Source organism: Galeopterus variegatus, unplaced genomic scaffold, assembly GCF_000696425.1.
Source record: "Galeopterus variegatus unplaced genomic scaffold, G_variegatus-3.0.2 Scaffold1051, whole genome shotgun sequence".
NCBI lineage: Eukaryota > Metazoa > Chordata > Mammalia > Dermoptera > Cynocephalidae > Galeopterus > Galeopterus variegatus.
In genome coordinates, this window is record NW_007727162.1 from 106,777 (window position 1) to 134,409 (window position 27,633).

The following is a 27,633-nucleotide window of genomic DNA, read 5'->3' on the forward strand; positions in this document are numbered from 1 at the left end:
TAAATTTTTTTTTTTTTTTTTTTTTTTGTCTTTTTCGTGACCGGTAAGGGGATCGCCCTTGGTGTGGTGTCGCCCACACTGTGCTCAGCCAGTGAGTACACCGGCCATCCCTGTATAGGATCCGAACCTGCGGCCTCGGCGCGTCTAGCGCCGCGGCGCGCCCAGCACCACACTCAGCCGAGGGAGCCACAGGGTCGGCCCTCATATGATGAATTATAGATCGATATTTTATTTCACAGCACAGGTCAACTAATTTTCCATCCAGTTTATTCTAAGCAGAAGAACATCTAACCGAATCAAGTAGGATACTAAGTAGGAACAGAAGATTTCACAGAAGAATGGGAAAGCCCCACCTTTCCTGCCTCTAAGTGACTCCATTCTGTTCTCAGGGCTGAGCCCAAACTCTTCATGTGTACCTTGAGGCCCAGCCCTTGTCTGCCTCTCCAGGTTCAACTTCACACCATTGTCTCATTCTGCATTCCTCATCATGACCATCTTTTAGGCCTCACATCTAGGCTTTGTCTCACGGTGTTTCCTGGGACTGGAATACTGAAATAGACTTTTCACAGGCAAGTGCAGTTCAGTTGTGGTAAGTGCTGCAGGAAGGGAAGACAGTGGGCACAGGAGACTGAATGCCCAGGTTGGCTAAAGAGAGTGTGGTGCCAGGGTCAGGCAGTGAGGGTTAGGTCAGCTCTTGAAGGAAGAGTAAGACTCAGAGTGTTATGTTTTTATCAGCCAGCATCTCCTCTGGGCAGGGCCGCACAGAGGAAACACAGAAAGATACAGCACTGCACTAGAGAAACCTCACTCTTACCAGGCAAGAAAATGTAAACAGATATTAGTGCCCTTCTGAAGCCAACTGATACAGCTTCCTTTAGCACAAAATTCCACCAGGGAGTTCAAAAGATGGGTTATAATAAGCAAAGAGAGTGGTCAAAAGAGAATGGCTTCCTCTTGGAAGTAGGTTTGGTCCAGAATAAGAGAGCCACAAAGGAATAATAGCTACCATTGTTTGAGCACTTGCTTTATGGAACTGCTCATTTCATCTGCCAAGAACTCTTTCAAGTATGTACTGTTATTAAGCCCATTCTACAGATGACAAAACTGAGGCTTCAGGAGGTTAGAAAGTTGTGGAGCCAGGAATCAAAGCCCTTTGTCTGACTCTATAACCCATGGGGCTTCAACTTCCTGGTATGGTGCTGGCTTGACTGATGAAGAATATGATAAACAGTCAATATGATTGCCATTATTATTATGGATGGTAGTCAGATCTACTCTGCATCCTGGCAGTTGATGGGAAGGCTTTCTAGAAGTACCTAGTGAGACAGTCACACACTTGAGGAGCATTCAGTGGTGACCTCACTTCTGCAAGTCTCCACTGATGGGTGTTCCTGTCTTCTCTGGTGACTCCCTATTAACAGAATCCCAAGGCTGTTAATTTCTGTAGCAAATCTGAGATAACTTCCTTGTCCTTATTTCTCCAAATACATGTTCATTTATTCATCCACTCAAGAAATATTTATCAAGTACCTATTGTGTGGCAGGAATTATTCAAAATGCTGAGGACGCAGCAGTTTAAAAAGCAGTCTGTTTCCCCAGGGGACAGGGAGTCTAGTGGAGAGCTAATATTCTAGAAAGACAGGTAATGAACAAATAGAAATGTAATGTGAGGGGTAGGATGGGGATGTGATGATTTTAGAAAGAAAAAGTAGATTTAGGGGATAAATAATAACAGGGTATTATTTCAGACATTTTAATCCTCTAAAAGAATACAAAAGAAAAACTGAGAAAACAAACCTTTCAGAGTTGTTTGAAAAAAGAACAAGATGGAAGGAGGTAACTGGTGCGTTACTGTTTTATAAAGGAGAAAAGTCATGAAGTCGCCATTCAGGAGGGACAGACCCAGAGACTGGTTCTATTTTACAAAGAAATCTCTGTCCTGGGCTTTCAGTTTGTCTGGTGTTCATGCAAGTGTTTGTGTGGTGTGTGGGAGGCGATGGAAAGCGGGTCCCTCTCAGGGCCCCCTTTGGTGAGCACAGCAGGCACAGTATTCCCATCATCCCCAGCCAAAGCTGGCCCACAAGCAAACCGACTTCCAAATCCCTAGCCATTTAGGCCTCCGAATAGAAGTTGACATGCAGCCGCCAGCTGAGCAAGTATTTCACGAGGAGTAACACAGCTCCAAGAAGGGCTACTTGCAGATGGTCAGGTTGCAGCAGTCGAGTGAGACGGACAAAAAAAATGCAAATGAAACAAAAAGAAAGGAAAGGGGGTGGTGGGGGGAAGGGGATAAAAGGAGGGGTTGGACAGAAGACGGAGGAGAGACCAGCACTTCAGTTTCCTGGATTTCAGAGGAGCATAATTTGGAAAGCGGATATAAAAACTCAGGAGTACTGCTTTGGGGAAAACTGTCAGCTTTGCTGCCCTGTTAAGTTGGAACTACGACCAAAACAACAGCTGTGTACCAGATGCTGACTTTCAGAGGAATATCGTTGTTGTTCCAGGGATCCGCCTTCTGAGTGTTGCAGGACTGGGAAAGGCAAGCAGTTTCTCTTAAGAGCCTCCTAAGAAAGATTAAAAGAAGCTTCAGGGGCCTGGCAGCTGTGGGTGGCTTCCGTCAATGAAGAGACTGCAGGGAGAGGCAGGGGACGGGGAGATGGCAGGAAGAGAAAGTCGTTCTCAAGCAATGAAAATACAGGGGTTTTCTTGAAAAGATGTTGTTTGAGGCACTCAAGGAAATACTAAGGTATTTGGCCCAGTACTCCTGGCCTGGTAAGCAGTCTGTGGGTAAGACAAGGACTTGGTTTGATTAAATAATTCTGCTGTGTGAGCATCTGCCTTGGGTTGGGTGCCATAGAATCTGGAACAAGAGTTTGAGTGCAAGTAGGTTATTTGGGAAGAGATTGCAGGAAGTGAGTCAGGAAAGGGAAGGAAGCCAATAAAGGATATCTTATCAAGTGGTACCACCATGGGCAATGGGAGTGTCACTGCGGGCAGCGTGCAGCACACACCTGGCGTCCTTCCACCTGAATCAAAGGAAGCGGAGCGTGTATCTTCCGACACCCATCAGTCTTCAGTCAAAGGCTGCTCTGGGGCCAGGTTGGGGGGGTGAGCTCCCCAGCACTCACAGCCTGCCCTGTTTGGAGTTGGGCCAGAAAGACAGAAAGAGTAAGTGCAGAGTGGGGTGAAGCTTGTCCTGTAGTATGGCCCCGATTGATCGTGGAGGTCACGCATGACTGTTCTCATTTCATGAACATGGAAACTGAGGCACAAAATGTTGACATCTCTTTTCCAAGTCCTCGTATGTAGCTTCTGATGCAGCCAGGGCAAAGATAGCTGAGCTGGTAATACTGCTACTCGTGATGCATCTTGTTAGCACTTTTTAAGTGCTAAACTCAGTCTTTCTCTCTGGCTCTTTGGTTTTCTTCTCTAATAGAGGCAATTCCAAATTTTTTTAAAAGGTGGGTCTACCTATAGGTTAGCCAAGTGTAGTGCTCTCTCTCGACTAAGCCCACTCACCCCTTAGCTTGCTTTCTCTGCAGTTCTTCACAGAAGGGAGGCCTGAGGTTGGACATCATTTTATCAGATGTGCAAAGAGCAACTCTAGAAGACATTTCATTAACTCTACTGCTGACTTTGCCCTGATCTGGCACCTGTGGCTAAAATGAGACAGTCTCATTCTTTCCCCATCTCCATCACCACCAGTTCCATTTACTCCCCTAACCCAGAAAGGACAAGTGTTTGGGTTTAATCTTGGAAATAATAGCAGCTGAGAGGGCTGCTCACTGTTATGAGTAGTTTTTTGCATAGCTTGTTTAGAAATTACAAACCATAGGGCCGGCCCGGTGGCGCACTGCTACAGTGCGCCGCTTGGGAGCACGGTGGCGTTCCCGCCGAGGGTTCAGATCCCACATACAGACCGGCCGCTCACTGGCTGAGCAAGGTGCGGGGGCAGTGCCGAGGGTTGCGATCCCGTTGCCGGTCCCAGTCCGGTACGGACGCGCGACACTGAGGGTTGCGGTCCGTTGCCGGTCACGAAAAAAGACAAAAAGGAAAAAAAAAAAATATATGATCAAATGTCCAAAACAAAATCATAAAAACCTGAAATCTACTTTTCTGTAGTTATACTAGTAAATGCAATTTGGATTTGAAATTCTAAACTGTTGTACTTGCATTTATTTTGAATTCTTTCAAATTAAGGTTGTATGGTGGGGAGGGCTTCACCAGGGCTGGGAGGGACACATTTGCACCATCTGTGATGGGTACATTCACACTGGGGGCTGCTCCAGCTGTGCTTGCCCTGGTTGGAAGAGAAAAACTCTGACATGCTTGGCGGAGAGGAGGAAGCATAAAAGCTTCCTAAAAAGGCAAAGCGGTTTCGTCAGAGTAACAGTAATACAGTGTGCAATTGTAAACTCTCTTCCTGGAATCCAGTGTACTCTTCGGGCCTCCGTTTTCTCAACTGTAAAATGAGGGTGTTGGATCACATTTCTGAAGGCTGTTGAACATTCTCAGTCTGACTCATTTGAAACCCATAAAATATGTTTAATAACTTGTATTCTTTTTTCTCTGCAAAGATGCAACTGACATTCCTTGTGAAACACTTAGAGCAGTGCTACGGCATGTGTGGTCTGTGGAAGGTGCTGGTCCTCAGACTGTTTCAGATTTGCAGTACGATAAGGACAGAAACTGAGTGTAGGTGTTTAGTGATCTTAATAGCAATTTGATGTTGCCATGACAGCCAAGTGGGATTCATTTTTCCTGTAAGTTATTCTGTATTTTACCAGAGCCTCAGTCTCCACTGAACTGAGGGCAAAACACCCAGTCTTTTATTTAAAAAAAAAAAGAGAGAGACAGAGATTATAAAGTGCTCATTTATAAGCAATAAGGGAAAAATTTAAGTCACTTTTAATCCCACCATACAGCTTAGGCCACTTTTGAGAAAGAGACTAGGGGTTAGGAGTGGGAGAGAAATTTGCTTTTCTCTATGTACATTTATTTAGTAATTTCATAGTTTTAATCACATGCCTTTTCTAAAATAAAAATATATTAAGCCCCAGCATGAAAAACAAATAGATAGGGATAAAAGATATGCAGTTTAGACCAAATGATTTTGCCAAAGTAAGTTAAGCATCTCAGCCTCTAGCTACTCTGAAACCATGGGGAGAAAGGTGGAATTGCAGAGGTTCAGGCCACCAACTTGTGTCCAATCACCAGCTCTGATTTCCCAGGACTTTCTGGGTTTCAGTGTATGAGGTCTCATTCTGAAAGGACCATCGCTACCCACCCAGCTGGCAAAGGGCTTCCTGCCCTCTAACCTCCTCTCCCAGGGCTCAGGCTTCCTCCCAGTCACGGCCACCTCCTTCTGCTCAGTCAAAGCAACTGTCCACAGCATTCTGAGGGATGCTTAGAAGAACTGAGGAGCAGCTAGGAAATAACCTCCAGGAGGGAACAGCCTCCAACAGAATGTCTGTAAATGGTCATCCTCCAGGTTCTAATGGAGATCCTGAGAACGGTGTTGCCTTAATAGCCACCGAAGGAAAAAAAAAAAGCAACACTGCCTGACTGCAACAATCAAATATCAAAGTTGTTGACTGAGAAGCAAATGTATGCACACTGCCAGCATTACGTCACCTTTGCACACTTTATGGGACATGAGGAAAAAAAATAGGGGTGTGGCTAGGATATTCAAAATGAGGGAGTAGAGCAAAGAAAAAAGAATTGGAAAAATTCATAATAAGAAAAAAAGCACATTTAGCTGTTTTGGAAAATATATAAATACATTTCCCAGGAGTTGAAGAAAGGTCAGCTTAAAACATGCACACGCTTCAAATTCCATCCTTATTCCTAATCTGAAATACTCCTTTAATATTAAAGGATAGGAGTATGCCAGCTTGGGTCAAATGATGATTGTCCCAGACTTGCCTAATTTAAACTTAGAAGAAGGCAAAAGAGTCATAGATCACCCCTGTTCGGCTCCAGGAATCAGCCCCATTGCCAGTGCTTTTCAGACTAGCCTTGACCTCCCTTCCCTATGAAATCTCCCACAAGTCAAAATTGGGAAGCAGGCCTTATATCCCTTGGGAATACTAGGGACTCTCACAACTTTCCAAGTTTTGGGGAAAAGTAGGAAGTAACCCATTTACAAATCTCTTTGCTCTGGGAAAGGATTACAGCCTTTGTCTTCATTTCCACAGGAGCATTTACTACTTTTTCTTTAAGTAGAAATATGCCCAGTGCCATCATCTCCCATTCCCCTAGGAAATCTGCCTTGATCCGCACAGAACTTTTAGAGTTATAATAAATGTTGTGGTTTATGTGACTTTGAATATTAGGATTTGAAATGAAGTGAGTTGGCCCTGGGTTATAGTCTCAAGTGCAGAGACCTTTTCTTGGTTGTAAAGGACTATCAGCCATGAGATTGACAGCTGAGATTGATTCTGATCTTGGCGTTTCCTCCCGTGACTGTGGTCACGTCCTCTCCCCTCGCTTCTGAGTATGGGTGTGAGAATTGGTGGTGGTTGGGGGAGAAAGAGCTCTCTGAAATGCTTGGTGGGAAGGAGAAAGCATGAAATCTAGCTAAACAGGCAGAGGAGTTTCATCAGAGTAGCAGTCATACAGTATGTAATTCTGAATGCTGTTCCTGATTTAGTACTTTTATCTTCTCAAGAAGGGGCTCTCGGAGAGGCTTCCTCAGGGTGGCTTTGCAACCACAGTCAGATGAAATTTAACTAAGACACAGACCTAGGCAGCAAGGAGAAAGCCCTTCCTCAGCAGCAGTCTTAGGCCAGCTTTACAAAGAGTCTGACACAGAGATTTTTGTGCAATGATGTAATAAGGATAAGGTGAGGGAAGAGGAGCAGTAAGGGACAGGGAAGGAGTTGAACAAACCTGTAGTTTCAGGAGAGGCCTGATCTCACAGGAAGCTCCGGAGCGAGAATTGCACCACAGGGTTATCCCAGCAAGAGGCAAGAGGGTTGGCCTGTTAAACTCCCACATGAATTTGTCATTGGCTACAGTCTGCCCCTGGGGGTGAGGCTGTCATGTCCAGGAATCTCCAGACTAGGCAGCTCACATCAGCCAAGGGCCGTCCCCCAGAGAAGGGCAAAGGTGTGACCCAACCTGCAGCAGCTGGCATCTGGCACTCTTGGCTTGGTAAAGGGGACCTAGGCAGGCACCAACCACAACTGCTACCACAGCCCAAACGGTTGGAAATGGAGAGTCCGTGGACTGATACATGATCTAAGGAGCAATTTATATCATACACAAATGCTGTCCTCTCCTATCCTATTATAGTATGCATACCTCAAGGCATGGCACTAAGCAGGCATCATATTATTTGATTAGATTGGATTACAAGATAAGTCTGGAGGGGAATATGGAGGTTGTTCAGTTCAGCCTATTCATGATATAGAAGAGAAGGAGTAGGTCAGAGTAAACCTTACTGATTTGCAGTTTTTTGCTTTTGCTTGAATTCAACCCAACTCATATATACCAAATGCTACTATCTACAAGGCACAGTTTTAGGCACTGAGCAGGAACTGAAAGACGCAAAACTCAGCCTCTGCCTCAAGCCTTAGGAATTTACAGTCTGATGGAAGAGAGGGAAGGAAAGAAAGAAAGAAGACATGTGAAGGCACTTCAAAAAGTCTGTGGAAAAATTGAATTAAAAGATAACACAAGTTCTTCCATGAACTTTTTGAAGGCCCCTGGTATAAATATTGTGCAAATAAAAATTCAGATCTCACCCAAGAGCAGTGCAGAGTGAGTGCTTGGGCACCTGAAGGCAGAAGCAGACACACAGAGAGAGAGATGGTTAGTGTTTGTCTCAATGTGATGGGAGGCCTTCATCCCAAATTTCCCTGTATTTAAAACTATATATATATATATATATATATATAAAAAAAGTATCCTGGCAGCTCTTCTCTATTTGGGTAGGCTGAAGAAGTAAATATGCAAGCAGGCTACTAGGAAAGAGGGAAAAAGAAAAAAAACAAAAACAAGCCATCTCTTTTCCAAATGTCATTTTGCCATGAAAGTTTCTCCAATTTTTAGCCTGGAAGGGAAAGTTATTCAGTGTTTTACTCATTAAACAAGATTATTTTGAAGCTGAAGGCCAAAGATCCTACGTCCTTTGGAGGACAGTGATGACTCCAGCCCATTCTCCCCTTTCTGCTCAGTCATGTTTTAGTACTGGAGTGTTTTCTGTCTTTTAAATAACCCTGTGCCTCACTAACATGTGTATTGGCCTGCTCATTTAAATTAGGGAGTTTTAATATTCACCCAGACTTTATGCACTGCCACTTGGGACGGGATCTAAGAATCATTCATTCAACACAGCATTTATTGAGGGCCTGTTGTGTGGGAGGCCCTGTCATTGGCGCTACAAATACAAGAATGAGGAAAGGACTCTGAACCTGCCCTCAAAGGCTCACAGTCTAGTTGGGTGAGACAGATAAGCCGGTGATTGTATTAAAACATGGTAGATGCTAAAACAGAGCTGTGCCCAGGACTTCTAACCAAGAATGACTTGGAGGATGTTCAAGGAAGTTTCTTTGAAGAAGTTGACCTTAGTTGAAGCCCGAATAAAGGGTTACATATCATTTGTTATTTTCTTTATAGCATATATCATGGAAGGAAAATTATCTTTTTAAATTTTGTCTGTTGATGTTATTGTTAATCTGTCCCCTCTGTCATCCCACTAAAATATCATTTTTCAACTTCTTTTTCATCATTGCTGTTGTAAGAAGCCTTTGTAGATAATTTTTTCCTAATTACCATTCCCCATGATTTTTATTTCCCTGTGGTAAAATATACATACTATAAAATTCCCCACATTAGCCATTTTTAAGTATTTGATTTACTGGCATTAAGTACATTCACAATGTGCAGCCATCACTGTTATCCATTTCCAGAACTTTTTCATTTCCCCAGCTGAAACTCTTTATCAGTTAAAGGAACACCCCTCAGCCCCACTTCTCTCAACTTCTAGGCAACCATCATTCGATTTTCTGTCTCTGTGAATTTGCCTGTTCAAGGTATCTCATATAAATGGAATCATACAGTATTTGTCCTTTTGTGTCTGGCTTATTTCACTTAGCATAATGTCACTATATTTCATGCATGTATAACATGTGCCAGAATTTCTTTCCTTTTTATGGTTGAATATCCCCATGAAATTTAACACCACGTATGAGGGGTCTTTGAAACGTTCATGGACAGATTCATATTGTCTTTGAATTTTTTTTTCCACAAACTTTTTGAAGTACCATCATCTTAAATCTGTTTGTGTCCTGTGGGCCTTTGGAGGGTCACAGACCATTGTAATAGGTAAAAATTTTTTCACTCCTTTTGGGCAAAAATCACCCCATTGAGAATGCCTGCATGAAAATGTAAGCTCCGTGACCTTTTCTGTCTTGTTCTGCACTCTGTCCCCAGCTGTTAGTGCAATAGCTGGCATGTAGTGAGCACTCAGCTACCGTGTGTTGAAGACTTCTTAGGCTCTTCCACAACCACTGCTTCCTTCTTATTTCACTTCTGTATTATTAACTCGTAGAGCAATCACAGGTACATTTTGGCACTCTGTGCTCAGGCTACCCAGCCAGGCATCTCCACATGCTCATTTCCCTCAGTGGCACACACTGTTCTCAGTGGCCCCATGTCTGCTGCTTTCTTCACAGAAGTGAAAGATTATGAGCCTCCATTTGGTTCTAAGGTGCGGGAGCACCCCTGTGTGGAAAGCATGAAGGACAACGTGTTGAGAGATCGAGGACGACCAGAAATTCCCAGCTTCTGGCTCAATCACCAGGTAAGGAGTGACTGTTTCGTAGGGTAAATGAGATTCATCCAAAGTAGCCTCTTACGTAGATCAGAATTCTGGGATACTGGGCTTAAATCTGAGAGGAGGTCCCTTTGGGTTCTATGACCCTGTTAGGTTTTGTTTATAAAGGAACTGTCAATAGAGTGATGACTCTGTTGTTATACGTTCCAACAAGCAGGTATATAAAGCATTCAAAGAGCACTCACAGATGACCATTTGGAGGGATCTGTCACATTTTCCAAGCCCCCTTGGCTCTGGGTTAAAATATTTTGTTTGCAGCCTCTGCCACTCGCTCCCTAGCCTTGACATCAGGAGTTTATGTTTCACTGTCTCTGGATTCCAAATGTTTTGTTCTGGGAATCTTCAGCTCCGGAAGGAAACACTTAGCAGATGTGGGACAGGCAGGGTTTGTCGGGTGGCTGGCTTGAGAGGTGACATGGTGTGCAGAGGGCCATGTGCAGGGTCAGGAGAGGCCTGCGTGAGCACGTGTGGGAAAGAGGAGGCTGGCTTATCACTTTGGAATGAAGGCCAGCACCAAAGAAGAGGAAAATGACAGGGAAGGTACGAGAAACCTGTCTGTTGGCAACAACCTAATGGCATCTTATTTTTTTCTTTTTAAGAAGTTGCAGCTAAGTCTGTCCATAGCAGGGTAATGATTCTGGACTTTGAGGGAGGCCCTCCAAATTCTTTGTTTGGGGACACTTTGATGAGGTCAATGGTCAGAGAAAAAGAAGAAAACGATAGGCTGTGAGTGAGAGGGAACTGGCTGTCTGTCTGACACACCCAGGAAAGAGCCCTGAGTGAAGAATGTGTGAGAACAGCGTATCCCTCTCTTACTGACAAAACTGTTCTTTTTTACTGAGCAAAACCTTGTATGGCCTTTTTTGGATGAATTCCCTCCTCTGTGATGGCTGAGGCTAAGTTGTAAGTTGTCCTAAGGGCAAGGCAAATTCAGATAAGAAACAAACAACAAATCAGGCGTAATCGGGAAGACAGATGGGGCAGGAAGCCTGGTCTGTGCCCACGCTGGCCCAGAGCCACCGCAGCAGACAGACCTTAACACAGTCGGGGCAGGGATGGAACAGGCTCTGATGGGTCATGGGCTTCTCCAGGGTTTAAGGCAAATCCTCTTTAACTCTAAAAATGCAAGACTGTTTTGCGTAACTCTGAGATCAGAAGGCGCAAGAGTTTATGTTTCCTTCAATCTCTGTGGCCTCCTCTGCTGTACAGTTCCTGTAATGAAGCCATTATTCATGATCATAAAATTCTGGAAAGAGTTTGCATAATACATTTTTTTGCTTAATGAGATTTGTTGCCCTATTGATTTCAAGTTAATGCTTAATATTTAATTTAATATACTGCCTGTAATTACAGTGCCAGAATAAAATAAATGTTACTTGTATACCAACAATAACACTCCACGCTTAACAGGGCTGTCAATCAATATCATGAATTAGGTGAATTATGCAATTAATTCAACATCATGAAGTTGAGGGGTAGGGAGGGAGACAGCAGCTCCTAGGTGTGTTGGGAAAGTTGTTGTATTAGAGGGCAAGCAGGGAAAGTGCCAGCTCTCCAAGTCAGTGTTGGATTTATCCATCCAGCCCAGCCACCTGGGTGAGGGAACATCACTGGCAATGTGGATCCTCTAATTGGGAAGAGCTCTCTCTATTTCCACCTGTCAGACTATCAGTTTAACTTCTGCCTGCATGACTCCCAAAAAGAACTTGATGTAGTAACACAAATATTTGCAATGCAAAATAAAAATTAAGCCAGTGAAAGAAAACTCTTTCCACCTTCCTGGACAGCATTTCCTGTATGGGCCTTTATGGGGTTAGGGTGAACTCTGTGCAATGGCCTAGGGTCAAAACACATCTGGCCTACAGAGATAGCTGTTTCACAGGATCCAACCTAATGTTGTTGGAGAGGAATGGATCACTAGGTCATCCTCGGAAGCTCTTGGAAGCTGCTCCTGAAGCACTCCACAAAATGTGTGGACTTTACAAAATGAAACCAGGCTAATGTCTGCACACCACTCTGACTGGGGTATCAGCCCTGTTAAAATAGAAAAGGTGTGTATGAGTGTATAGGAGACTGCAAAATGGCAAAACTGTAAGAGACAGGAAAAGATCGGTGGTTACTAGGGGATCAGGGGGAGGGAGGGGTGGATGAACAGGTGGAGTACAAGGGATTTTTAGGGCAGAGAAACTATTCTGTATGATACTATAGTGGTAGATACATGTCATTATATATTTGTCAAAATCCATAGGATGTACAACACCAAGAGTGAACCCTAATGTAAACTCTTTGGTTGATAATGATGTGTCCCTGTTAGGTCATTGGTTACAACAAATGTACCACGTAGATGCGAGGTATTGATGAGAGGAGAGTTTTGCATGTGTCCGGAGTGGGTGTGCGGAAACTGTACTTTCTGTTCAGTTTTACTGTGAATCCAAAACTGCTTTAAATAAAATAGGAAGGTGTAAGATGGTATTAGGGAGTCACTTCATGGGGAATTTTCCAGTGTTGGGAATGTTACTGTACCCCAGGTGCCTAGCAGAGGGTCATTGTACTGTCACAACCTATCGTGATCAGATAGCACCAGAGCACCTAGGTATGGCAGGTTTCTAGGGCAGCCGCCACCTGCACAGCCCCCTCATTGCATGTGGACCTGCTGGCCTCCTGCAGTGGTGCTCAGTCAGAGCCTGGCAAATGCACAGGCCCTTTTGCAGCTGCCCCGCACTTTAGGAAGAAGGTTAGCAAGGCCCCCTCTGTGAAGCCCACCAACTCATGGTGCCCTTTGGACCTCTCTCCCACTCCAGGGCATCCAGATGGTGTGTGAGACACTGACCGAGTGCTGGGACCACGACCCAGAGGCCCGTCTCACAGCCCAGTGTGTGGCAGAACGCTTCAGCGAGCTGGAGCATCTAGACAGACTCTCGGGGAGGAGCTGCTCTGAGGAGAAGATTCCCGAAGATGGCTCGCTGAACACTACCAAGTAGCTCTTCCAGGGCAGGCAGGGCCAAGTCCGAAGAGGCCTCCCCTCTCGCCAAAGAACAGAGGCAGCAGGAAGCTGTCCCTGAACTGATGCTTCCTGGAAAACCAAGGAGTCGCTCCCCTCCCTGTAGCTGTGGCAACGAACAGAAGCAGCAGCAGCAGGGAGTGGGTGACATAAAGCATTCTTTGCCTTTGACATTGTCATAGGATAAGCTGTGTTAGCACTTCCTCAGGAAATAAGATTGATTTTTACAATAGCCAATAACATTTGCACTTTATTAATGCCTGTATATAAATATGGAATAGCTATGTTTTATATATATCTATATATGTCTATATCTATAAATATAGCCATACTCTGAAAAGAGACAAGGAAAAAGATCAAATATTCCCAGGAAATTGGTTTTATTGGAGAGCTCCAGAACCCAGCAGAGAAGGAAGGGATCCGTGACAGCATTAGCACTTGACAATCACACGCGTTGGTTCTCTGACTATAGGACGGAGGGACTTTGCACTAGGAGAGAGGCTCAATGTCTCAGAGCCTGCTATGGCCACCTTGCACTCGCTTTTGCAAAATTATAATTCTCTGCATGGCCACGGAGCTAATAATCGCACTATTTGGGGACCAGTTTTCCTGGGATTCCTGGGTGCAGTTGTTTCTCCTGGAATTTTCACTTGAGCTCCAAGCCCCACATCTGATTTGTGAACCACCTTCCTCAACCCAGTTCAGAAACAAACCACCCCATCTCTAATAGCTTAAGTGTTTTGACCCCCATTTTTTACCTTCACAGGCTGCAGAAAAATCAGAAGGGAAAATTTCACCACCCAAGAAACTGCCACACCACTTACTAATAAGAGATTGTTCTTCTTTCCATATTCCCCCTGTGTCTTTGTTACTATTTTCCAGTCCCAGCATTCATCCTTTCCTAAAAGGGAATCCCTCTGGGGTTCACTGTGTTTAATTTTTCATCCCTCTGTGCTTGAGTCTCTAGCTTTCTATGCAAACACTAATGGGTTCCTTCTTTCTCGGCTCCTGAAGGCTCAAGCACATTTGGCCTAGTGGAAAGGATTTGAATTGCTCAGTATTGCCACTGTCCGGGCTGTGTCCTCGGGCACTCTGAACATAGGTTTTGCTTGGCCAGCACAGCGTTTAAAAAAGTTTAGCCGCTTTTTAAATATTTGGAGATTTTATAGAAAAATCTGGATCCTCAGGCAAGGATAGCAGATGGTTTCCAGTTCTCTCCAATCCACATCATTCACAAAATGAAGGTGTGGACACACTTAGAAAGCTGTTTCACTTTTTGCTGTAAACGTTTGCTCTTTCCATAACCCACCCCACTCCAGTCTGGAAATTAAACCTGCTCCTAACCAAAGTTCCTTATAAGAAATGTGCTTTCAAGCAGTCATTCTCCAGCTAGATAACATGATTTTGAATACCTTAGCTTGTGTTAAGAAGATTTGAAGTTGGCCTTTTATTGAACTAAAGAGGACCTCCTTTATGAGGTCCCGATTAACACAAGTTTCTTTGCCTTCTGCATTAGGGAGAGTAGCTCTTTACTGCAAGAAGTTTCCGTCATGGTTACCAGTCTCCCCATCGTGCCAGCCTTCCCAACTTTGCAAAAATTGCTAGCAAGGGCTTAAATGTGGGATACAAGAGTCCCATTTGCAGTTAGGAAGTCTGTGTCCACAGAGGCAAGTACAAAGAATGAGCTTTAATTCTCCATAGGAAACTTGTTAATCCACAAACAAGTGTTAATGCCATTCAGCATTAAATAAATTAATTCATTCATTAAAGATATTTTTGAAGCTACTTATTTACAGCCAAATAGGAATATTAGAGAAAAACTAGCAGTCAGCAAATCAGCTCAATTTGGATTTTGGAAGGTCTCCTCTCACTGATGTTTTAGGATACATGCTGAAGTTTGGGATTAGATGGAACCTCTAGGCACCCTGCTCAGGCTGAAAGCGAATGACAGTTTGGAAGCGCGTAGAAATTCCACTTGCACCTTAGGGCTTGCTGATGCCCTCCCAATAGCTGTTGCTCATTGACCTCTAGTGGTGAATTTCTAGAATACTGGTCCATTAAAGGGATCTTCCAAGATTCAAGAGTATTATCACTTCTAGGTCATCATCAGCCTAAACTGGAATGTAGTGTCAGATGATACTGTGGCTTGTTTTATGTTTTTTTTTTTTTTTCTTTTCTTATTCAAGAAAAAGACCAAGGAATAACATTCTGTAGTTCCTAAAAATACTGACTTTTTTTTACTACTACACACAAAAAGAAAGTTTTATTCTTTTATGGAACACTTCAGCCATACTCATGTATTAAAATAGGAATGTGAATGCTATATTCCCTTTTTGTATCAAAAGTCCCAAGCACTTATTTTCATTCTATGCATTGTTTGTCTTTTATATAAATAAAATGTTTATCAGATTAAATAAAGCAAAAATACTCAGGTGAGCTTCCTGCCTCTTGTTCCTGTTCCTGGTTGCTAAGCCCATTTGCCTCACTTATTATGCAGTTTATGCAGTTTATCACCAGATGAATCCCGTCTGACTTTTTCATATGTATTGTCTTCAACTGATAGTCTTGGGTCCCTTAAAAAAAAAAAAATCACAGAAGCTCAATAATGCAAGATGATGCAGATGCTGTCAGTGGCCTGCCCCTTATCCCAGTGTCCTGCCGTGGCATTCCTCTGGTGCCCACTTCACCTCTCCCCACAGTCCCAGGAGCTGCCTCCATCCATGTGCCTGTTTCTTCCAGGGATCGTCATAGCCAAGCCTGCTGCAGCGAGCTTATCCCTGCTGCTCCTGTTTTCTCCATTCCTCACACTAGCAGGCTGCTGGCTATCTCTCTGACTCCTGCCATGTGCCCCGCTTCTTCCCTGTTCCTTTCTCCCCAGCCATTGCATCCCATTTGGTGTTTTTAATCCATTTATCTGAATGGCAAAATGAATGTGTCTTCGGAAATTGGCTCCAGGTCATTGCTTGAAGGGTTTCTTGTGACAAAGTGTGAGATTTTCTGCCTGAACTTCAAGCTACCCATTTTGGAATCTGAGACATTCTGTGGTTTCTTCTGATATAGTTAGGGCTCTAAATAGTTAAGGCAGTAGTGCCTACATTGGGTTTTCTCATCCTTGACCCTGCTGACATTTTGAGTGGGGAGGATGAAGACTGTCCTGTGCATTGTAAGATGTTTAGCAGCATCCCCAGCCTCTACTCACCAGATGCCAGTAGCACACACCCCACAACTCTGACAACCAAAGATATCTCCACATTGCCAAATGTGCCCTGGGGGACAAAATTCCTTGCAGTTGAGAAACTGAGCTAAATGATGTGATTGTACTGTGGACATTAGTTATAGTCCTATCTTAACTAGTAGCAGTTTTAGTGTTTACTAATTTTAGTGGTTACCTACTCTTCCATTTACCAGCTGTGTGATCTAGGCAAACTACTTAACCTCCCTGTGCCTCAATTTCATCATGTATAAAATGGGATTTCACAAGCCTCATTCTACACAAGATACTGGTGTGATAAGGAAACACAGGATTTCGGAGTTGTGTCTTGAACTTGGGAGGCATGTTGGCCAATATTAAGTTGATTTGGTACATGAAGGGCTGCTTTTGCAAAGAAGCAGATTTTGAGGTAAATCCCAGAGAGCATTAACAATACAGAAGAGAGTAGGCACATGCTCCCGGCCTGTAGACAGAAAAGTTTCTGTCCTGTGCAAGTACTGACGACCTGAGGCAAACTCCCGTTCCCTGAGTACTTGCTGTGTCATCAGACTGAATCCTCCACTATCTCTGTGAGATGGATATTTTACAGATGAGGAATCAGATAGAGCTCAAATAGGAAGCTCAGGGTCTCACAAGGTAGAATCTGGGTGCAGAGCCAAGTTGCCCTGGAATTGGAATTTGGAATGCCTGAAATGCCAGGTCATTTTCTCTACTTCATGCTGTCTCCTGAGAAAATTGACCTGTCCAGCAGGATAAAAAGGCTACCCCAGAGGAAATGTCCCACCACTGTATCATTGATTTCATCTCTCTCTGGATTTCCTTGCTTAATGGGAGCAGAAAAGATGCTTTTTCATCTCTACTACCCAGCTAGCTCTCCACTCACTCAAGTCATGACTGTTGCCCAAACGCTCACTGAGAGAGTGACAGGAAGATGAGCCAACGTGTGCAGACGGTGTCTCCTGATGTGTGAAATGCATACTGGTGTTAGATGATTTCAGATTGTGCCCACCTTTTAAAACATTACTTTAGTGGGTCTGTTTTTATTTTAATAAGTATTAGAAAAAAATCATTGACACCTGAAGCCTGGGCTTTCACAAATATTATTGCTTGAAATATGGTCACGTTTAAAAAGGTGAACTGACTTTTAGAATACATGAAGTAGATGATGTCGCCAGTACATGGCAGCTGCAGGAGATGTGAACATGATTGAAGTCAGAGAGCTCCATCCGAGGAAGCAGATTCACTCACTGAGTACCCAGCAAGCGCCAAGCACTGTCCTCTGTGTTTTACCTTCTTTACCTGCTTTAATCCTCACAAAAATCCTACGAGAGGGTCTTACCTCTGTATTGTAGAAGAGGAAACTGAGGCAGAGGACAAGGTCTTGCTAAGGGTCCGACAGTTAGCATTCATTAGCACCAGGATTTGAACTGAAGCAGTCGGACTCCAGAGCTCACACTCCATCCTGAAGACGAGATGAAGCTGGAGTCGGGGCAGCAATGTGGAGCCTCTGGAGGGCTCAGGGGTCTGACTCACTATTCCACGACAGGGAGGAGGAAGATGCTGTTATCACCGGAGGGGAAGGGGTTGGCCATGAGAGAGACTAGGGAGAGGAAGTCATTCCTCAAATGCACATGGACTCTGGGCTCCAGCCCAAAATCTTCAGCCAAAACAGGAGCCAAGGTCTTGTAATCCCTTTCCCCCCTCACAGACTCTGTTTTGCTGGGGTGATTTCAATTCTTGCTACTGCAAGGTCAGGAACATTCCCAGTGGCAATTAGTCTCCAAGTGCCCTCAGCAGGGACTTGATCCCTTGTGCCAATGAGCATCTTTTGAATGCAGGCTCTCTTTGTGCCCAGGAGTTTCTATTTGTGGTGGCCGTTTTCATTTTAAGCTGTCTATGCAAATGACATGCTAATAGTCCAGTCCTGAGGGAAATCCCTTCTCTAGTTGACAGACAAGGAACTTTTCAGTTACACAAGTGTGTCTATCCTTTTTCACTAAAGCCACCGCAGTTGGCATTTGCTCATTTTGTTTATTTTCCTCCCCAAATAGGCTGCCTAATCATTCCTTATCACATTTCCAATTAGTTTCTTCTTCTTTTTTTTTTTTTTTACTTGAATAATTATGGCTCCACACTCTTCCGGGCCATGCCTTTCGGGCCTACTTTGCAAATTGTGCTGATAAAGACAAGATTGTGAACTTGTCCACATTGCATGGCCTGCCAATCAGCCTCACACAGTGTAATTTAATTCTAATATACTTCCTGATCTTCAGTAAATTTAGAAATAACTTGTTAATAGTCTTCCTATTCTAATTAAGCTAAAATTACACACACGGTGAAATACTTGCTTGCTTGTGCTCTCTACACATGTGCACACGCATGCATGCGTGTGATCCTTAAAAATCATCTCTACATGCAGCCTGCACAGCACGGCGCTGCTGAACTTGCCTTCAAAATCTTCCCCTGACCTGTGTGTGCCCACAATGGTAGACAATAGAGTAAAATAATCTTAGCCCTGGAATTCTAGTCTAACTCCACCACCACCCACTCCTGCTGTGAATTTGGTTTCTTGCTCTTTTGCCCCATCTGAGAATCATCCTTGCCTAATCATGCACTAGAAAGCTGGAGAAAAATGAAATAAGTAAAAACACATAGAAAAAATACGAAAATATTGTTAATGTAACATTGGACCCTCATTCATTAGTAACATTATAGATATTTTGAAATATATATTTTATGTGTCACATTTGCTTATATACATGCCAATTATCCTAGCAGCCCTACAAGGCAGGTATTATTTTCTCCATTGTTCACAGCATTTGAACCCAGGTCTCTGTTAGCACAAAACTGTCTACTCCTCCAAACTCTTTCATCTGTATTTATTTCTTTCACTCTACTTGGTTTCATTTTCTATCTCAATGAAAAAAAATGGCAATGTTTACACTATGCAATAATTAAAACATCACATAAGGATTACTGTTTATCTCGATGACTTCACATACTTTTTGCACATCTATCATTTTTCCAGCAGTTATGCATTTTCCCATCCAGGAATATGGGAATGAGGGAAGTTGTCAATTCTTTTGCCGTTCATTGTACCTCCCTTTGATGCTGCCCTATGTTTAACAGCCCCTGACATAAAATAAGGAGCAATCCATGGTACTCTTACAATATTATGGAATTGAATACAAGTGCCAAAGTTAGAAATAAACTATCACTGTATAAATATATGTGAGGGCACTTCAAAAAGTTCATAGAAAGATTCATATTTATCTTCCAATTCTATTCTTCCATGAACTTTTTGAAGTACTCTCGTATATTTGTCTTGTTCCAGTGTCCTATCTGGGTGACAGGAATACTCCAGGTGAGAATGGGAAGTTGGGCATTAGCACAAGTCCTGTTACTAAGTCTCTCAGCTTCATGACCTTAGATAGTCTAGTTATTATTACTACAAAACTAAGTGGATTAAAGCAACCATTTATTTTACTCAAATTTTGTAGGTCAGGAACTTGGAAGGGTTTGGGCTGGATAGTTCTCACTTGGGGTCTCTTCTCCCATTGCAGTCAGATATATACTGGGAACTGAAATCATCTGACAGTGCAGCTGGGCTGTACCGAGGTGTCGTACTCTGGCAGCTAATGCTGGAAGTTGGCTGGGAGCTCAATTGGGGCTGTCATCTAGAACACCACACAGAACCTTTCCAGCTGGGAGTATTAGGGCAATAGAATTCTAACATGGTATCTGGCTTCCTCTAGGGTGAATGCACCGAGAACCAGAAGAAACTGCATGGACATTTATGATGTAGCCTTAGAAGTCATCTAACATCACTTCTCGATCTTTGTTGAACTAAGCAGTTGCAAGTCACCTAAGTTCAAGGCAAGGGGACATAATCCTTCACCTCTCAATGGAAGAAGTGATAAAGAATTTGGGGCAATGTTTTAAAACCACCACACATATTTTACACTTTGTAAGTTACACTCTGATCTGTAAAATGGAACTATATTATCTCTGAATTTCCTCTAGTACTTAAAGTCTGAGTACTTTCCCTTAATTATTTTAATTCATACTCACATTAATATTATATTCACATAAAATATTACTCACTTTAATATTTATGTGCCATTTTTATATTATAAAATAATTTATTACATAAATTTTTTTTAAAAAACAGAGGAAAAAGTCTCAGTTTCAGTAGCCTTCCAATTTGGTATGTATGTATGTTTTTAGAGTTATTATCTGTGTGTGTGTAACCAAGCCAGAAAGACATTCTGTAATCATTTTTAAGAGCCATCAGCTGCCATTATAACTAAATATATGATATAGAAGTAAAATTTAATACTGTGATTAAATTGTGGTGGTTATTGACCTCAGATGACAAACTCAGGTGAGCAAGAAATGTCATGTCTTATATTTTTCTATAAATCTATTTAATTTTGATTCTGAACCCCAATCCCACTGAGTTGGTGGGAAACTTAGCCCTTTATTCTTTGGATGACCTTCCCTACTAACTCCTGAAGTTTCACCATTCTTCCAGATCTTACACAGTCAGAACAAGAAGTAAGGGATTGGGGAGTTCTGGTTCTCCATTATCCATTAAACCTGATTCATCCCAAGATGCCCATTACCCCATTTACTGGATTTGTTCAGGTCTGCCTGTCCTCCAGTTCCTTGCCTTGCTGGGAGTTTGATATTACTCTTGGGAAAGCCTGACCGCCACAGGTCTAGACTTGCCTCCTGATGCACCATGGGAAACTCTCTTAAATCCACCATGTCCTCAGGGCCCTGCTTGGGAGCAGTAGTCAGGTGCCCTCTGCTCCAGAGACCAACACAACTGTCACTCCCTCAAGTCCCAGGGAGTCTCTACCCTTGACCTTTAGCTTTGCCCCGGTGAAGTAATGCCCTCTTTCTAAGAGCAGGACCAATGCCACTTAAGATAGCCCCTCCATTGTGTGAAAGTTAGGTGGGAAAGTGGGGGTGAGATGGGAGGAGCTCTGCTAACTGCAAAATTAGACCATGTACTGTTGACTTGCTTGCATTGGCTAATACCTCTTGGCGTGGAGATTGGGCGACCGAGTTGCCGTGCTTGCAGCTTTAAAAACCAAGAACAAAGACAGTTCGGCGCTGCGCCTTGAATTGGCTGGTGTGGTCCTGGCTGCTGGAAGTAAAAATTGTTTTCTCTTTTTCTATATCAGTCTCCAAGGGTGATTTTCTCCCGACGCCTATAACACAGGTTCTACTCCTTCTCTTTTCTTAGTAGATTTTGATAGCCTATCAACTCAGAGTTTGAGTCATTAGCAACCAAATAACTAGTTCATTTCATCCTCAAATCTTCCCTGGAGAAGGAAATATTTGCAGTCCATCTTTCTAGTGCTTCAAAGAAAAGCAAGATGAACCAAATGATTATTTTTTTCCACAATAAGAGTGAATGTTCACATCCTGCTACAAAAGAATACATTAGGCTTATTTATATACATTGCATCATTCCCGGTATAATAAAGGGAATCACACTCCCATCAGAATATTGTCTTAAGTCTGTGTTCAACTACTTTCTAGATCTCCAGGTTCTGATGGGGGAACAGGCTCTTTTGCAGGTGATGACACCAAATAAATGCCAAAGAGAGAACAAAATGGTGGACTTAGTGTTTATTGTTGGGATGAGATAATACAGGTTCATAATCCCTGTGTGCTGCTTTACAAGCAAAAGCTCTGAAAATCTAAATAAATTTCCTAACTCATTTGGTTTTTAAACTGACCTGAACTAACAATAAGACTTGAAGTCTTTATTTTTCCCATTTAGAGTGAATATGTGTTATATGGCAGAAATATTAATGTATTTGATTATAGGGGGGGTCACCTACTCCCTTCTGTAGGGTGTCACATAACATCTATCATACTATCTTCCTAAAAGTTCCCCCAAATTCTAAAGTTTCAAACCTATCTGACTCTAGGGATAGGGTTTTGGAGATATATATGAGGGTACCACAAAAAGTTCGTGAAAGAATAGAATTAAAAGATAATGTGAATCTTTTCATGAACTTTTTGAAGTACCCTCGTATATATGAGTTGGTAAGTTTCTTATTTATGATATTTCTTTATGTGCTCATTGTAGGGGCAGAAAAACGTAATTTTCCCTTTACTGTTCTAAGCTCTCAGAGGGGTCCCTATAACACAAGACAGATTCACAGGAGAAAAACAAGTTTATTAACATGTATACCTCATATATACATGGGAGATACCAAGGAAAAATGAGTAACTCTCAAAGAGGTGGCTTATAATTTAGACTTGAATACTATTTTCAGCTACAGACAAAAGAGGGAAGGGTGTGGGAGAGGCTGGTTATGGGGAAGGAACCAGGAAAAATACAGTAAATAAGAGTAAGTTTTCTTATGCAGATTTGTCAGTGCCTTCTCCATTGATAGGAGTCTAGTGATTTACCCACCCTTCTCTTCCTGATACAGAGGGAGACACCTTCATGAATGGAGATTTCCATTATAAATTTGAATTTTTCTTAGAAAAGGGTTATTTCTATTTTGTTTTCAGAGCTTCTCCTGTGTCAGCTGTTTCTCAAACTAATCACCTCAAAATAATTCTTATGTTAAAAAGGCATATTTGGGGGTAGCGTATTCTGGTCTTCTACACCATTCACACTAAATCATGGAGCGTAATCTAATGGGACATGATGATTTCAGAGTAGGGTTGTTCAAACTAAAAAGCAGGAAAGGCCTTTTTAAATTTCAGAAGGTAGTTCTTCTAAATATCAAGAGGCAGTGTAGTGTGTGAGGGAACTCAAAGCAAGGAGGAAGATATTAAGGCTTCTTGCTTTCCCACCATCGTATCTAGATAAAATTCTCCAGTGGAAGGGAGACAAAGGAACTAGGATGAGGTAAGATGTCCATGGGCCCAGGGGACAATGTGCTGTAGATCTGGAGGATCTATGCAATCTGAAGTTAAGTCATAATCCAGAGAACACCCAGACGCCATTACAGTGGCATTTTACACTGTCAGCCCATGGAAACAGCAAGGATATGAAGTCAGAAACTCTACAAACTCCTGATCCATTCAAGTGAGAGTCATATGTGTCTCTTGTGCTAAGGAATGACATCAACAGTCTTTCACACTAACATCTGGTAATAAGTTCCCATTTATAGCAGCCTACTGCCCACTTAATGTTCACAAGTAGTGTCTCCAGTGACCCAAGAGACTTTTCTCAGGCCACATCTGTTGTTAATTAACCGAGGTCAATTTTGCCAGTTATAAGTATCATATTCTTTTGGGTATCAGTAGTTTTCAGTGGTTAGAAGTAGATTAAGGATACAAATCTCATCCCTAACAACCTCACCAGTAGGCTCTAATGAAATCTGTTAGGGTACAGAGAACCATACCCCAAAGTATGGTGCTTGGGCATGATGAACACTTTCGAATTAAAGGAAATTGGAAGGCTTTAGAAGCTGCCTCAGAACCAAGGACTTTCTAATCTTATCTTATTTCTCTTTCACCCTACCCCCCAAGCACATGGAGGGGTGCAGTCTGAAAGTTTTCTTATCTGAGGAAAACTTCTTCCAAAAACAAGGTCTTAAGAAACCTTCCTAGGAATCTTCTCAAATAACCAGGAAAGATTAACCATTAAAGAGAAAAGACTAAAAGTCATCACTACACTCAGACTTTTCATCTGTTTTTCTGAGGGCAGCTTCCAAAGATTACCTAAAAGACTTATCTGCAAGATAAGACAACCTTTGTTCACAAGGCAGTTCCACCCCTCACCTTCCGGTAACTTGTCTGCCTCAGCTTCCAAAGAAAATTATTTATTAACTATTGTCTGTTCTTTGGACTCATTCATTTCTTCCAAAAATCATTAACTACTTCTCACAATTGCCTACATTTTCCCACCTCCCTCTCTCTCTTGAAGAGAGTGTCACTTAAGCTTCAGCCATCTGGCCTTTCTTTGAGTCTCATATTTTGCATGACTTCCATGCTCATGCACATTAATAAATTTGTGTGCCTTTTCTCCTGTTAATCTATTTTCAGTTCATTTCAGTAGACTCAAACCTTCATAGGGCAGGGAAATTCTCTTAACCCCTACAAAAACAAAAAAAATCTCAGGTTGCTCAAAAGCAGTCATGCAACCTGTTCCATAACCACAATGAAGTCTCAGGTTTCTCTTTATAGGTGCTGTCACCAGACCTCACACTTGAGAAAAAAGCAGCAATATTCTAGAGGTAGGTGTGCAGCAACTTTACAGTTGATAGATATCTAACAACCAGAATTTACTAAATCAGAATTTACTGATTCAGGAGCAGGCCTCAAATACCATTATGAAAGATCCAGACTTCTGGGCTAGATGGATTCTGTTCATGTGAAGATGGAGAGAGTCTTCACAATATTTCTAGTACATTCACATATCTTAAACACTAGAAATTTCACCGATGAACACCCATTTATAAATCAATGATGATAATTAACACAACCTCTGATGTTGATAAACAAAGGTAGGTGAAATTCTTGTAATAACAGTCTCTGAAGTGTGACTTTTGATTACTTTCTAACCATCCCTGGAGTATTTTTGAGATTGGAGCTGCCGTTCATCCTAGGAATGTATATTAAAGCTATCATACACACATACATATTTAAGAGGGGTCTTCAAAAAGTTCATGGAAGGATTTGTATTATCTTTTAATTCAATTTTCCATTAGCTTTTTGAAGTACCTTCATATATCAAATGTATATGCTAAAGTATTTGAAAGTACATTACAGACTACAATTTACTCTCTGAGTTCCAGTGCGGGTAACCCCCTTTCAATACCCCAGGGCACTCAGGAGCCCTTAAGTTGGAGGGTAGAGCATTGGATACCTAGAAAGATAACGGTGGTGGCATTTAGCTGAAATCCTCTCTGCTTCTCAACCTCCAAACTCAAACTTGTTTGGGACTGAGTAAAACCAGATGGAAAATATTTTCCCAAACCAGGGAAACAGTACATTTTCTCCAGCTTTCCCTGGTTGGGGAACAGACCTTACTTTTGGAGTGGAACTGGATTTGTTGGAATGTCTCTTCATGATAGCTGGCCTAGGGGCTATGCTGAGTCATGGTTACTGCAAGGAATGTCTCTGCTGTTGGCACAAATGGTAGAGGAAAAAGCTGTTAATGTAGGCAACACCTTGTGGCTTTGTTTTATGAGACAGTTATTGTGGTAACAATACAGATACTGTGTTAGTATATTAAATCATTCACTCACCAGTAATGCAGTAAGAAATGAAATCATTCACATGTTATAAATCTTCACTTATAGATACTACATGTGATTTCTTAAAATGCTAATATTGAGTTTAAACTTAAACATTGAACATTCAAAATTTTAGCAGGCAATAATATAGAAGTGATTAAGTAAATCACAGTCAAGCTAATCATGTAGGCAAGTTAAGTAGATTGCTATGCATGATACAATCTTAAGTTGAAGAGAATTATAGAAAACATACAATTTTACTGTTTTTTTTTAATGCGTTATGCTTATTAACTTATTTCTGCATTGCTGTTGGTTAGACTGCTTCCCATTTTCCATTTTCCAACCTTACAAATATTTCTGCAGTGAATAATTTTATATAAGCTTGTATTCGTGTTTTTGTTATTAACTTAAGGTAGACTACAAGAAGTTATGAGAATTTTTATGGCTCTTGTAGTCTCTGGCTAAATTACTTAGAAGGGTTGTGTCTTTTTCCCACCAACAATACATGAGAACATGTATTTCACAGAACATTCACCAGCTTTGCATATTGCCATTTTTAATTAATTTAATATTCACAATTATACATTATTATTGTCATTACTTGCATCTTGAATACATACATACATACATATATATATATATGGCTAAATTTGTTTATAAATTGTAGTTTTACTGCTGGGAATTACCTGTCATGTTCTGTAGGGCAGAAAAGGTAGCACCTTTTCTTCACCCATCACAAGGTTCCTGGCTGAGACCCCTATAACAAAAAAGAGATTAACAAAAAAAAGAAGCACAAAAAATTTATTTAATATAAGTTTTATATGACATGAGACCCTTTAGAAGTGAAATCCCAAAGACCCAGGGAGACTCATGTGCTTTTATGGACAGTCATGCAGAAGTGTGATTGGACAAAAGACTATGCTAATCTTATGGTAATAAGTGGGGGGACTCAGCAAGGTCTGTTTGTGCAGATTCTTCTTGGCCTCTGGGTATGGGGGCAAGACACCTCTGGAATGAGGGTCTTATGACCTACTTTCAGGGGAGGTAGGTCAGAAAACTTTTTCATGTCCATGCTTCAGGGAAGAAAGGCAGGGGAAAACCAGAGAGTGACCTTCCAGTTTCTGCAGTACTGTCAATTTCCTTCAGCTTAAAATACTCAGCATGCCAAGGTGCCATATTGGGTTATCAAGTTCTCAGCTTTCATAATCCTTTACATATGTGTCTATTACGCCTAAATGATTTTATGAGTTATAATATTTGCCATAAATATTTTCCCAGTGTATGGGAGAAAGATTTCTTTTCTCATCCATTGGTAGATTCATGGCTAAAGCCCCTATAACAAAAGATAAATTAACAAGAAAAAAAGCATACAAATTTATTTACTTATAAATTTTACATGACATGGGAGCCTTCAGAAATGAGGACCCAAAGAAACAATGAAATTGCATTTTTATGCTTAGGTTTAATGAAGAGATGGATAGTTGTGGAGAAGTATGAGTGAAAAAAGGGGGTTTGAGCTAATGGAAATAAATTGGGAGAACTTAGCAAGACCTATTAATTCAGACTCTTCTCTATGCCCCTGTATCTTCAGAGAGAAGAATGCTCTTTTCCTCTGGATACAGGGAGGGCACCTCTCCAATGAGGGTCTCATGACTGTTCTACTTCTGCCGTTTGCTCAAATGTCAATATACCATATTTTTAGGGTAGCATGTCTTGAACCTTATCACCAGTCATTTCTTTGCTTTTTCATTTTCTTATTAGGTACTTAATACATCCAAATTTTAAAATATGTATGGAATTAAATTCATTCACTCTATTTCCTTATGAATTTTCTTGCTGCATTTATATTTAGAAAAAAATTGTCTTTCCAATAAATATCCAATCCTGTTTTCTTAAATATTTTCTGTGGCATTATTTTGAAATACAGTTGACCCTTAAACAACATGGGTTTGAACTTTGTGGGGACACTTATACATGGATTTTTTTCAACCAATTCTTGATCAAAAATACGGTATTTGCAAGAACCTGTGTATACAGAGGACCAACTTCTCATACACACAGGTCTCTCAGGACCAACTGTAGGACTTGAGTGCCCACAGATTTTGGTATATATTAGGAGTTCTGGAACCAATCCCCCGTGAATACCGAGGGATGACTATAATTAGTTATTTATTCTTTCCAGAATTTATTCAGGTGTATGTTGTAGACTTGACAGAAGATTATTTATATGTTTCCAAATTTCTAAACAGACTCCTGAACAACATTTAGTGTGGGGATGAGGGTGAAAATTTTTTATTTCATTGATGTGTTTCTTTCTTAAGGATGCAGACCTGTCCTTGTGATAGAAACTGCTTCTGGACCA

At 41.8% G+C, this 27,633-nt stretch overlaps 1 protein-coding gene across 2 annotated transcripts in view; it reads left to right on the forward strand.

Moving 5' to 3' along the window:
* TGFBR2 (transforming growth factor, beta receptor II (70/80kDa)) overlaps positions 1-15,278 on the forward strand; it is a 92,872-nt gene extending 77,594 nt beyond the window's left edge. For both annotated transcript variants that reach the window (XM_008574452.1, XM_008574451.1), the window contains 2 exons: positions 9,681-9,808; positions 12,643-15,278. In XM_008574452.1, the coding sequence (XP_008572674.1) occupies positions 9,681-9,808; positions 12,643-12,822 (308 nt within the window). In that variant the 3' untranslated portion in view covers positions 12,823-15,278. The remainder of the gene's footprint in view (positions 1-9,680; positions 9,809-12,642) is intronic.
* The last annotated feature ends 12,355 nt before the right edge of the window (positions 15,279-27,633 follow it).